A 13,498-nucleotide genomic window follows, 5' to 3' on the forward strand; every position below is an offset into this window, starting at 1 on the left:
GTTCTGGTCATCCCATACTTCTTCCATTTAAGGATTATGGAGGCCACTGTGCTCTTAGGAACCTTGAGTGCTGCAGAAATTCTTTTGTAACCTTGGCCAGATCTGTGCCTTGCCACAATTCTGTCTCTGAGCTCCTTGGGCAGTTCCTTCGACCTCATGATTCTCATTTGTTCTGACATGCACTGTGAGCTGTAAGGTCTTATATAGACAGGTGTGTGCCTTTCCTAATCAAGTCCAATCAGTTTAATTAAACACAGCTGGACTCCAATGAAGGAGTAGAACCATCTCAAGGAGGATCAGAAGAAATGGACAGCATGTGAGTTAAATATGAGTGTCACAGCAAAGGGTCTGAATACTTATGACCATGTGATATTTCAGTTTTTCTTTTTTAATAAATTTGCAAAAATTTCTACATTTCTGTTTTTTTCTGTCAAGATGGGTTGCTGAGTGTACATTAATGCGAAAAAAAAATGAACTTTTTCGATTTTAGCAAATGGCTGCAATGAAACAAAGAGTGAAAAATTTAAAGGGGTCTGAATACTTTCCGTACCCACTGTATATGTGTGTATATATATATATATACATATATGTGTGTATATATATATATATATATATATATATATATATATATATATATATATATATACTGTATATATATGTATATATATATATATATACGAACCTTAATTGCTTAAAAATGCAAATATTAGGATAATCAGCAAAAACAATCCATCGATTTTTTTTTTAAATATATATATATATATATATATATATATATATATATATATATATATATATAAGGGTTCATATGACTTTTTCTGCAGGGTTGAGCATTTTGGAAGAGGATGTTTGTCCAATAGTCTGGTCCAGACAGAAGTTCATCCCATTCGATGATGCCTGGGAGTCACTAAGCCCATCTGAGGCAGTTTGCAGAACAGCTAATTGATCAGATGATCTCTTCCCTTTCAGACTTTGCCTCCAGTGTCGGTATGTTTGTTTAGATTACGCTCTGCGTGCGCGCTCCCGCGAGGCGCACTCTGCTCTCCGCGTGCATGCGCCGACCAACATAAACAGCTGGGGACCTCTGAACACCTGGAGGCCTTGTCTTTAGCAACAAGTACCACAACATACATGTCAGCCTTAGTCAGTCAGTGGACTGCTGGCAGGGCGGTACATGTGAGTTTCTGAACAGGTCGGTGTTTACAAACTAGCTAATGTTAGCTTAGTATGCTAGGGTAACAAGAGTTGTTTACTAAGGTTTAATAAACATTAGACGATTCTGCGTCTTTTGTGCTCGCTACAACAACAACAACGACATTTCTGCTTGAATTATTTCGCATTTGTTCCCCAGTAAACCCAATCTGACACGTAGGTTAGGTCTGTGACCGACACGGAAATGGAGATCACTGTTAAGGGTAAGTTTGGTAACTGAAGTAAGCTTACTAGACTAACTGCATACATTTATCCCTTTCACTTTGTGTCATATAGTTAGATAGTATTTAGTAAGTATGAGTCATCGGCATTTGGATTGGATACAGGTAATGGACAGTAACGCTAAACTCACTCATTGCTAATTTGGACAATTGTCAAAGCCACAAAAGGACCATTTTGGTGCTTTCCTTGATAACATTTCAGGGTCCTAAAGCCTTTTGTACCAAATATGAAAACAGGACTCTTCTAATATTCTTCCTTGACTTACAGATTGAACAGTGACTATTAACTTTAAGATCTGAAGACTAAATAATGGTTGACATCGCTTAAGGACAATCCTAATAATGTGGTTTGTGTCGCGCTGACATGACTGAATGTTGTTTGCTGCTGTCGTTTTCTAGGAAATGCCAAAAGGAGGCACCTGAATGCAGGGGAGTGTGATGAGTTGGGACAGAGTGCAAAGGGCACTAATGTCCTCACCCAACCCCACACCGTCAACCACGGGCAGGGAACTCGCAACCCAAACCGGGGGCTTTACCCAAGGACACCCACCAAGCGGCGGAAGTGTGGTAATCTGCTCTATGCCTTTTGCTACAAACATTTTGACAAAAGTGCATTCAAAGTTACAACGGAAATAGACAAGGGAACATCCATGCAGAAAAAAAAGAAGTTATTTTGTCCAGTAAAAGTCCTGACTCAGACATTTCTTTTCACCAGCCTCTCTCACACCATCAGCATCTGCCTCAGGAAGTCCCGCAGGGAAACAGAAGGCCATCGACAACTTCTTCTCTGTGACAGGGGTCATCAGGTCCAGTCCGAACAAATCCTCCCAGCCCTGCTCGTCCTCACGCACAAATGTACTCAATGAGAAGCTTTTTCCCAAAGAAGAGCCAGAGGTTATGAACGAGGAGGAGGATGACGGCGAGGTCAGCCTGTTAGCTGCCCCGTTGGCGCTTAACCCTGAAGAGGAGGTTGACGATGTAAGCCTTTTAGCTGCCGAGTTGTTACCCAAGCCAAAGGAGAAAGTGGTGGATCATCTGCAGGGACTCACAGGAGAGATGTTTGGAGATGATGATGAATTTGACCGTCCTGACTTGGAAGAGGAGGTGGAGGCCCTGCCTGACGCCCACTTTGGGCTCTTGGGTAGCAGGAAGGTCTTGTTTGAACCCCAGGGCTGCATGGATGATCTTCCAGAGGAGGTGCTGAGGCAAATACTGTGCTTCGTCCCTGCCCAGGACCTCTACCGCAGTGTCAGCTGTGTCTGCCGTCACTGGAGGAACATCGTACAGGACAACAAGGTCAAACAAACCACACAATTGCATCAAGTTCCATATTAGCAGCAGGGTGAGGGGGGATTATGTTGAAGTTAAGTAACAAAAAACAGGGTAAGTGTGTAGTTCCTATGTTTTAAAAAAAAAAAAAAAAAAGCAAATGTTTGAGAGATGAACTTTGCCTTAACACTGTTGGGTATTTGAAGAGAGTAGTTTATCCGTCTCATGTGGTTGGACATTTACCCTACTAGTAATTAAAGCTTACAAAAGTTAACATAGTTGTTTTTGAATTATGTGTGTTTTGTGTTCCATTGTGCAGTTCGTCCCATTCAAGAAGAAATACTTCCGCTACATGATGAGGGAGAAGGAAGCGGTGAGGGAGATCTGCTCCATCCTGAGGAACAGCCGCATCACAGATCCAGCATCATCCCAGCACAGCATACGACACCTTGTTGTGTAAGTCTGCACTTCCTTTAGTGAGGGACATTCATGTTACAGCACATGAATCATTTATTTTATATGTAGACCCAATAACACAATGCCATATCTCCTTATTGACATGCATGTACACTCTAAAAAAAATCCATTGGAATAACTTTAAAAACTCTTGGACTGATGACTATTTATTTAAAGCCCTTGGACTCCACTGTTTTAGAAAGGGTACAAGCCTCATAGAATAAACTGGCTTACAGTCCTGTGGCATCATTAATCCTCCCCTCTGTCATCCTCCCTCTAATGCTGATGTGAAGAGAGAAACTGATAAAAAAATCTCGAACTTAACTAAATTTAACACTTGTCTAATTTGGCTTGACGGCTAAACACTTCCACAAGTTTTCAGCTTGTTCATAAAAAAAATAAAAAAAACTCTGTATGACTATAAAACTATAAAATATGCAGGCTTTGGCTTAAGAGGTGACTTTGAGTTGACTGCAGGCAGAGGGGTCGAAGATGTTAAACCTTTATAAATTGCACTTAATGTGTTCCTTACTGGCGGATTTAGTTTCACTAACTAGCATTCAAATATACCAGAAATAGATATGAGCTAAAGTTTGTTCTCCACTGTAGAAATTGCAGCAGGCTTCGCATTTTCAGATTTAATTTTAAACTTAAATTCCATTATCTGATCAATAACATTTTTTAAATTTTATTTATGAGCCAAAGATGTATCGGCCACGGATGTATATCCTCTGGTGCATCACTAGTTTGGATTTTGACTGAGGGGACAAATATTGAACTCTTCACTCGTATAAATACAAAAACCATTAAAACCGCCAAAGCAAATTCTCAGACTGAGCTCACACATTATAGCACAACACAGCTGCTTCGTCTTTGGATCAAGTGTAACGTCCTGACAACTCCAGACAGTATTTTCTTTGAAATTTGACCATTATTTATCTGATCTTGGTATCATTGTGTCACTGTGTATCTGAGCCTCATTTAAATGACTTAATATGATTATTTGAAATGACCAGTAACAAATGGGATGGCCGGCATGCATAGATTTTTAATTTGTTTTGTGTGTGTTTTTGTCAGTTTAATGGCCCAGCATACGGTCAGAGAGCGGGTGAGGCCGGAGGATGTTCTGGAGTGTGTAAAGAAACACCGCCTTTATCCTCAGGCCGAAGCCTCCATCAGATTACGTGTTCCCGATGTTCAGAAGTTGTTCAACCTTGGCATTGAGGTATGACTCACACACAAACACAAATACACAAAGGTCCTCTGGTAATCCTATGGAGACACGGATGTTCACATAATTTGTGTCCAACCTCCAGGGTCCCAACCCGTACGCAGCCATGGCGGTCATATTGGTCCTGAGTGAGAGCGTCTGTGACGTGCAGGCCTTGGTGTCTCTGCTCACCGGCTGCATGTCGGACACCGCCATCACAGAGTACCTCAGCCACATGGCCATGATGTTGCTCGCCATGAAGAGGAGCAACATCAAGATTAGTAGCCGGTAAGAGCTGCAGGTGTCCGCACCTTTTTAAAAGTCCCACATCTTTCTCATCAGCTCCCCCATGATGCCTTTCTCTCTTGTCTCTCCAGGTTACACTACAACATATACTACATACTTCACTTGATGGCGAACGGCCCCTTTGCTGTCAGCTCCAGTCAGAGCCGGTGAGGACCAAAATACATTAGTGTCACTGACGTGCATGTCAAATACGCCAACTGAAAGTGGACTGAAGTCATGGATACCTCCGGTGTTTTAGAGTATAAACAGTCATCATTTTTTGTGTGTGTGTGTGTTTCTGCTAGGCGGCCTCAGATTCAGCTCACAGGTGAACAGCAGCAGATCCTCAGACACGACGTCCAGGCTGACCATGTGGTCAAGATCGTGGCTTTTGCAGGTACAGTGGCAGCATCATAACCAACCACATTCCATAAAGTAGTTTAATTTTGTCAAAAAACTCAAAAATCAATTTAAAAAAAGTAAATAATGTGGTGAAAATGACAATCTGATCAGAATCTGATTATATATATTTTTTTCAAGAAGGTTTTCACATACAAGGAAATAATAATTATAATAATTCAGACCCACAGCAATAACATCTGAACATACAATTGTAGCCTTTCACTGTAGCCATCACCACATGCAGTGTATGTGTGTAATGGAACACAACTACACAATCATCACCAGGGGGAAACATTTCTCCAGATAACTCCTTTCAAAATGTTTTCAGTGACCCAAAGGGTTTTTACAAGGCAGTGACAGGTATGCAGGTCTGCACTAAATGAAGAATAGGTTTAGTAATTAGTAATTTGGTCACATTGTTTCTTTTAAATGCAAAGGCATGTTGCAATAAAAGTGTGGTAAAAGTATCAAATGCTGCATTTTTTTACACTTACCCATAGCCTGTAATGTTGGAGATCATTAATCAGTTTTTAGTGTTGCTTTGTGAGCTGTGATGTGGGCCAGCCATGCAAATCAGAGGTTAGTGGTGTCGCAGCTCAACGGTCCGTGTTGTCCTCCCACAGGTACGGGGAAGACGACCACGTTGGTGAAGTACGCCGAGCAGCGGCCACACCTCCGCTTCCTGTATGTGGCCTTCAACAAGTCGGTGGCCAGTGAGGCGCAGCGTCGTTTCCCCAGCAACGTGGCCTGCAAGACCGTCCACTCATTGGCCTTCGCCGACGTTGGGAAGAGGTGAAGAGATTCCCCTCAGATTCTCTGTGTGTTCATAAATACAGACCGTGGCACCTTTTTTTTTTCTAAAAATATGAATCCCTCATATATTTTGTATCCCAATTATCTAATAATATTCCCAAACGGCATCATTTTTGATGAATTGAGTTTTAGCATTATAACTATTGGACGATTGGAACTTGATACTGACAAACTTTTCTAATTACACTGAGTTGATTTCACATGTTATGGTTGCCAGTTTTGTGGCCGGAAGTAAAAAGTGGAGGGACTAAGGGTGACACAGATATACATTTGATTCATTAAATCAAAACATATGTTTGTTATGCCTGAAATATAGTGAGCCATTAGTTAAGCATTAAAAGTAGAGCTCAAGTAACCTTCATTTGAACTTGCGTTTTCTAGATGAGGTCTTACCGCTCTCTGCTCCTCTGATTTCTACCCACCAAACTGTTTGTTTGGGTAGAATAACCTTGACTTTAACTTGTTTGCTTATTTATTTCCATAGTAACACTTGTTTTGTGTTTTTTTTTTCATTCTTTTAAAACCACATCCCTTGTTGTGCTCCCGTGATCTCCACCTGCTGCAGATACCATTTGCATTCGAAGCTGACGTTCAACTTGAAGCCGTTCGCCATCAACTCCGTTCTGCCCGAGGGCCGCGGCGGCTTCGCCAATGCCAAAGTGGTGGCCACGACTCTCAACGCCTTCATGGCTTCACCGGACGAAGCCATCACCGTCGAACACGTCCCCAGCTCCCGCAAGGCCAAGAACGACCAGAGGGTGATTATAATGGACGCCGAAAAAAAGGTATGAATCGACAACGCACCGCTTTAGTGTGAATGAATGATAACCAAAGCATGAGCACTGCAAAGGTCACATTGAAACCGTCTGTCTTTTTTATTTTACAATCCAAGTTGTTTGCACGTGAAGCGCAGGCGATCTGGAACAAAATGAAGGATCTCAATGAAACCAAAGTAGACGCCTACTACATGATCCACGATGGTACGCCAACTGCATTTGAGTTAAATTAATTTAAGTGATTCTGTTCTCATATTTGAGAGAACGCTGCACTGGTGGTAAACGGAACTCTTCATCCTCAGGTTACCTGAAGTTATGGCAGCTCCAGAACCCCAAGCCCTGCTTGTCCGACCAATACGACGTCCTTTTCATCGACGAGGCCCAGGACTGCACTCCAGGTAACCATGCTGTGACTGTTTACACAGTCCAAGGATTGTGGGAAAAGTCCTGTTTGTAATTATTGTGCTTAACTCTGATGGCGATGCCGTCTTCCTTCTCTCTCCCTCTCAGTCATCATGGATGTGCTTCTGTCGCAGAACTGTGGGAAAATCCTGGTGGGAGACCCTCATCAGCAGATCTACACCTTCAAAGGAGCCGTCAACGCGCTAAACATCGTTGACCACACACACATCTTCTACCTGACACAGGTAGACACAAGCATGCACGCATTAACATCACAGCTCCACAGGGGGGAGCCACTCACTTGAATCATTTGAACACTACATACCACAGTTAATACTGCTAGGGCGACATAATATGCCAGAAAATAATAATGACACCAACAATGATAAGGGTCTCAGACTCAAATTCTGGAAAAACTACAAAGCCCATACACTACACCTACAGTAAAGAGAATGAGGTTATCTTGAATAAGAAATCAAAGCAATTTGAAAAAATAATTTATTTAAATATTTTATTTTGTTAAAATTGAAAAAGTTCCCTATTTGTTTAAAATGTCAAAAGTTTTGCAAAAATGTCTTTCTGAATAATAATATTTGAAAACTACAACAAAAGAACTTCACAATATTGTCCGTATAAAGCCCTCACAAAATTAAGAAATCTAAATTGTTTTTCTTTCCATGGAGTTCAATTACAAAATGAAAAGTTGATCAAAGTAGTTTATATTATAGCACACAGTTGGGAGTGTGATTTCAATCCCTACTCAGGACGCCATTACTCCACCTTATCTTTACATAGCACACAGTTGTTTATTATTATTCTTAATGTTGTATGAAGACATGTTTTAACTCTCAACAGTTCATTGTGAATCAGAAAAATGAACCTACTTGCTACTGGTGTCTGTTTTCAGAGCTTTCGGTTCGGTGCTGAGATCGCCTACGTTGGTGCCACCATCCTTAAAGTGTGCAAGGGGGTGGAGAAGATTCTCGTGGGAGGAAAGCAAAAAGGTAACCACTGCTTACTTTTAAATATGTTGTCTATTAGAAACAGGGACGTTTAAAAAAAACATATAGACGCTGGGAGTTGATGTAATGTTAAAATACCATATTTTCACTGTCATGTCTTGTGTGCTTTTGTCCGTTGTATAGGCGGTGTGTGTGACCAGGCTGCAGACGACGTGGGAACAGCTTTGAAGACGGGTGTCAGTCTTTCCCCGGGGAAGACGGCCATCTTGTCGAGATGCAATATCACTGTTTTCACCGAAGCCGTCCGGCTCACCGATTCCAACCTGCAGTGCCGGATCCACTTCATAGGAGTGAGTGTTTACTAACAGACACAATCAAGGAAGTAGGAGCAAGCGTATTTTATATCAGGGAGACACGTGAGGTATGTGATATCTATCAGGTACTCACAGGTCCACCTTTTCCTTCAGGGTGTCAACGGTATCGGCCTGAATCGGATCCTGGACATCTGGCAGCTGATGGAAGGGTCAAAATGTGAGACTCATACACGTTTACTATGCATGACCTCTGTTTCAGAACAGAAACACCCCTAGTGTTGACCCTGAGTTCTTTTCTTACTGACCCTTTGAGATTAATCTTAAATTTGCTCTTCCTTCAGCCATCAGAGATCCTTTTATTCGCTGCTTCGCCAAGAATCCGCATGCCTTCTGGGCCTTGAAGAAGTACGTCCAACAGACCGAGGACTTGGAGCTGGACGCCAAACTCAGCATCGTTGAAAAATACGGAAAGCGCATCCCGGAGCTGGTGAAGCGCCTGGAAATGTGCTTTGAAGAGGACTTCCACCAAGCAGGTATGTAAAAAAAAAAAACTTTTTCAATTAGATTGATCACTTACTACTTACTGGTGTCAAAATGATTAACTCTCAAACACCACACAAGTGACAATCATCTAAAATGCAACAAGACATCATGAAATAAGTACCAAAATGAATACAGTGTTGCTTTGCAAGTATACCGTGGAATATCCTAGTGAAGCTATGTTTAATAAACCTTTTTTGTTATTGTCCACAAACCTCTCAATACATTTTGACATCTCAGTGTCTTCTTCCAAATCCCATTGCTTATTTATGAAGCTGTAGATTATTAAAAACAGATCACACATATGATTGTGTGATCTGATGATTTTTCATAATAAAAAAAAAGGACAGTAATGTACAAGAAGGTGGGGCACTGTAGCTTTTAACAAATTTTACTCTCATGGGAGTGAATGGTGTGTTAATCTGGGACTATTTTCAGCGGCAAGTGAAATAGCTTTTGGAGCTCTATTTCTGTCTCTGCTCTGTTAATGGTAATAATACAGTAACCACATTCACACAGGAACAGGAAAGGGTTTTTTTCACATTCATGTATTTATGTTTTGTATTTTTTATGTACTTACTTTATGACATCCAAGTGTGGAAATGTTTTGTTTAATTCATTCTTATAAAGAAAAAAACCTCAACATGGGTTGTTGTAAAATGCTGTATTTTATTTTCTGCTGGGGTATTTGTAGCTTCCCGGGTAGATTAGAAAATATATATTTTCTCGTAAATCGATATATTTCTTTCTAATGCACTCGACTCAGCAACAGTGGTAACAACCTGTGACTGTTTCGGTTCCAGACTTCATAGTGGGAACCGTCCACAAGGCCAAAGGTCTGGAGTTCGACACTGTGATGGTCACCGATGACTTTGCCAGGGTTCCCTCTTCAAAGCACAACCTGCACCACAATCCCGACTTCTCGTTCTGTACGTTTCTTTTGGCGAACCTTTCTTTACCTTCTCACATAAATAATACATTGTAGGCATTTAGTAGGTAAGTGTGTCTGATATCTCTTACCTTTTGGGGCGGCTTTCCTGTTTGTTAGTTAGTTCTGTTGTTGGAGGGCAAATCATTCAACCAATATTAACTAATTGCAGATTTGAAATCTCTCTAAAAGTGGTTAACATTTGAAAACTTTGAATATTTATCTTCCCTGCTCAGCTGATATTGCGGACGATGAGTGGAACCTGCTGTATGTGGCGGTGACTCGTGCCAAGACCTCGCTGATCATCACCAACTCCGTCCGCCGGATCCTCACAGTGGCTGGGGTAAGACCTAATCTCACACTCCTTATTTTCACAGGGCCACTGAATATTCAAACCACAGCCACTGTTATTTCTTATTTTGTTAGAATGCAGGGATGCAAAGACATCTGCACATTACAACTCGATCAAAATCACATTCTGTTGTTTTACGTTTTCATTTTCGTTTCTTCTAACCCATCACCCAGTTTTTCCTCTTGTTCGATAAAGTGCCGCCGTTCTGCGTTTTCTCGTGAAGCTGCCAGGATATTTATGGCCATGTTAAGGAAGTAGGAAGTTGCTGCACTTCCGTAAAATTCCATTACCTCATACTCATATTTTAGATGCCAGCCTAAGCAGTTTCAGGGGCAGTTTCACATTCTCTTTCAAGTAAATTTTGAAGTAAGTGATAAGTAGAATATACTCCATGAGTAAAGTCACTCATGGAGAGTGACTTTGTGTAATTCAGGAATGTCTTAAAATCATACAATTGGTTATTTCCGCAGTAAAACCCTGAGCCTTCCTCGTAGCACTTATTGCACTCGTATTAGTTGTTGCACTTACTGTATTCGTATCAGTTCGCTGCACTTATTGAATTTGTATTTGTTTACTGCACTTATCCTATTCGTAGTAGTTTGTAGCACTTACTATATTCGGATTAGTCTGTTGCAATTATTGTTTTCGTAGTAACTTGCCTCTGCACTATACTTTTGCTCTGGTTTATGCTTTAAGATGCTTGTTTAAGAAAGGAGATGCACTTATGACTTCTGGTGACTAGTAGTTCTCTTGAATACCTATGTTGAATACACTTCCTGTAAGTCGCTTTGGATAAAAGCGTCTGCTAAATGACTGTAATGTAATGTAATGTAATAATATAACTGGAAGTCACACATATTTCTTTTTATTAAATCTTAACTGTACTCTGACAAATGCTTTGGTAATAAATAGACAATTTACAGAAAATATAATGAGAATGTTTTATTTTAAAGGAGAGGTCACAAAGGGAACACGAGGTTGAGATTGACTCTAGCCCTGATAAGATGTGCTTTTAGAAAAGTGTGGTTTTGTTGCCAGCTGGATACCAAGATTTCCTTCCACTTAATGACATCAACAGAGCGGATGTGGTAAACCAAGATGCACTAAAAGCACGAAACAAACTAAGCAATAATCAAACTGAAGCAGAATTTGTATGCACTTCACTGTTTGGACTTCTCTTTTCTTGTTCCCGTTGCTGGCATATAAGTGAACTAACTGCTGTTGTTGGCGCCTGAACAGTGCAGAGAGAGAGAGAGAAAAAAACAAAATACTCCCACCGCTGCTTTACCGCAGTTTTACGGGAGGGAAGTGCTGCATTAAGAGATGCCAGAGATGATAATGTGTTGTAAGAGCAATAAAAAAAACTAATGCGTCACACACAGAGACCCTGGGAGGGGATCCACCTCAGCTAGTTGGGTCTGGAAGCACAGAATCCCACAGGTCCCAACAGCTGGTCCCTGATGTGAAGCTGCTAGGACCCAGACTGTTGCTTTTTAACAGTTCTGTGAACTTGTCTCCCACACATTTGTACAAATAAAAAAAAAATTCCTCTCATATCTAGGAATACTTCCTGAAGTCCGAGATGCCCGGCACCTTGATGAAGGCGGGCGATCCACTCCCGTGCTGTGTGTCCGACTGCCCCAACTGCACCACACCCGGCTCAGCGTTCATCATGTGCAAACAGCAGATGAAATGTGTAAGACTGTCAACTCTAGATATAACTAGCCAGGAGTCTAATGCCTACAGATATGAGATATTGTACAGCACAGTGTCTGACATTCAGTGATTTACTCTTAAGCCTTAATTAGAATTTTTTGAGATGTTGCTTGCTCTGATTTCTAGTTCTCCCTCTTTTGTCCTGGTCCAGTCCGACGGTGTGTCTGCAGGTGGCCCCTTGTGCGAGAGGTGCGTGTGGAGACGCATCGGGCCGACTGCCTTCCTCATGACCGACGACGTGCTCTCTATGGCTGATATACCGCGAATACTCGACCAGCAGGACCACCACATGATGCTCCACGCGCTTTTCTAGAGACTGCTCGTCTTTTAAGGGCTTCCAACGAAAACCGGTCTTTTCTTTTGTGCATTGATGACAAAGGGACTTTCAAGTCAACAGCCAGCACATAACGCGAGGTGTTCGCAGACAACACTGAAACAGACTGGAAATGTGTTTTCAATTTTTGTGTGCGTGTGTGCGTTCCCCGTGAGCTGAAGAGAATCAGATGGTGTAATATCCAGTTGAGATGCCTTTTTATAACGCGTATAGCTCCCAGTGGCCATCAGTAGGACTGAGGTTTCATTCGAGAGCACCGTGGATTGTGTGTTGATTGTTTGAGCTTTAAAAAAAATCTAAAAGACTTACGGAAAAACTACTGGTTCTTGAGTTTTTCGCGGTAAATCATTAGAAAAAAATGTGGATTATGAATTCTTAAAAGAAATTTACAACATAAAACTTAAATAGGTACAACATTGTATTGCTGATGGAAGGAGAGTACAAGTTTGCAGTAGTAATGGTGGGATAGCTGTGGGAGTCACTTAACCATGTCTACAGTTCTTCCTGCTCAACAGCTGCTCCCCATCAACCCCAGCTTCTTGGGAACAAACACACATTTAACAAAAATGAGAATATAAAGTACTGAGCAATGTACAAGAAGGCTACCCTAAACTGACTGGGAAATTTGTTAACCACATTTTTTTATCATGACAAGGAGATTATCTACACAGTAGGTTCCTGTGTGTTTTTTGGATTATGTAATGCTCTTTTTGTAACTTGAGAAGTCACAGGACTTAATTCCAGCGTTAACTCTTAAATGTGTCTACATAGTTATGACTTGTAAGATGATTTTATTATCAGCAGCTATAGGAGTCACTTAGTCCTTCATTCGCAACACTCGACTGATGTTTTTTGAAGAATATTTTTAATATTCATACAAATGGACAATGGGTTGCAACAAGAAATACAGTGAATATACAAGAGGGGTGAGGAGAGACTGGTTCTGACTGGTTCTGATTGACTGGATTTCTATTCAGGGTTGGGCAATGCCCCTAAAGTGATCCAAGCTGCTGACCACATTGGACATTCAAACAGTGAGGTTTCAGCAGATGTTGTGTTCATGGTGGTCTTTTAAGAGGCTGATCATGCTAAAAATATCAGGGGAAAAGAAATGCATTTACATAGAAATGTAAAGTAAAGTTCACAAGCAGGCACGCAGAATAACAAGGTAAAACATGGTTGAATATCTTAAACAGTGATTTATGCAAATAATACATAGTTCAATAATGCAGTCATACAGTGTTTAATATTGAAACGCCCCATAATGAAGTGTTACAGGCATATATACTGTATTTAGCTAGTTGTT

General features: G+C 41.1%; 1 protein-coding gene across 1 annotated transcript; it reads left to right on the forward strand.

Moving 5' to 3' along the window:
• Positions 1-1,052: 1,052 nt before the first annotated feature.
• On the forward strand, positions 1,053-13,054 carry fbxo18 (F-box DNA helicase 1). The gene is made up of 22 exons (XM_054624333.1): positions 1,053-1,192; positions 1,352-1,415; positions 1,833-2,000; positions 2,149-2,729; positions 3,022-3,158; positions 4,236-4,383; positions 4,475-4,656; positions 4,746-4,820; positions 4,959-5,050; positions 5,679-5,847; positions 6,434-6,653; positions 6,761-6,848; positions 6,947-7,042; positions 7,155-7,291; positions 7,954-8,050; positions 8,192-8,358; positions 8,476-8,539; positions 8,664-8,855; positions 9,666-9,791; positions 10,027-10,133; positions 11,704-11,838; positions 12,010-13,054. Exons 2-22 carry the CDS (start codon positions 1,397-1,399, stop codon positions 12,169-12,171), a joined length of 3,162 nt encoding a protein of 1,053 aa, XP_054480308.1. The 5' UTR covers positions 1,053-1,192; positions 1,352-1,396; the 3' UTR covers positions 12,172-13,054.
• Positions 13,055-13,498: the final 444 nt, after the last annotated feature.

The sequence above is a fragment of the Anoplopoma fimbria genome, chromosome 23 (genome assembly GCF_027596085.1).
Source record: "Anoplopoma fimbria isolate UVic2021 breed Golden Eagle Sablefish chromosome 23, Afim_UVic_2022, whole genome shotgun sequence".
Taxonomy (NCBI): Eukaryota; Metazoa; Chordata; class Actinopteri; order Perciformes; family Anoplopomatidae; genus Anoplopoma; species Anoplopoma fimbria.

Coding starts and splice junctions, on each gene's coding strand:
- fbxo18 (XM_054624333.1), top strand. Junction 5,051..5,678: donor CAAGATCGTGGCTTTTGCAG/GTACAGTGGCAG, acceptor GTCCTCCCACAG/GTACGGGGAAGACGACCACG. Junction 8,540..8,663: donor GCTGATGGAAGGGTCAAAAT/GTGAGACTCATA, acceptor CTCTTCCTTCAG/CCATCAGAGATCCTTTTATT.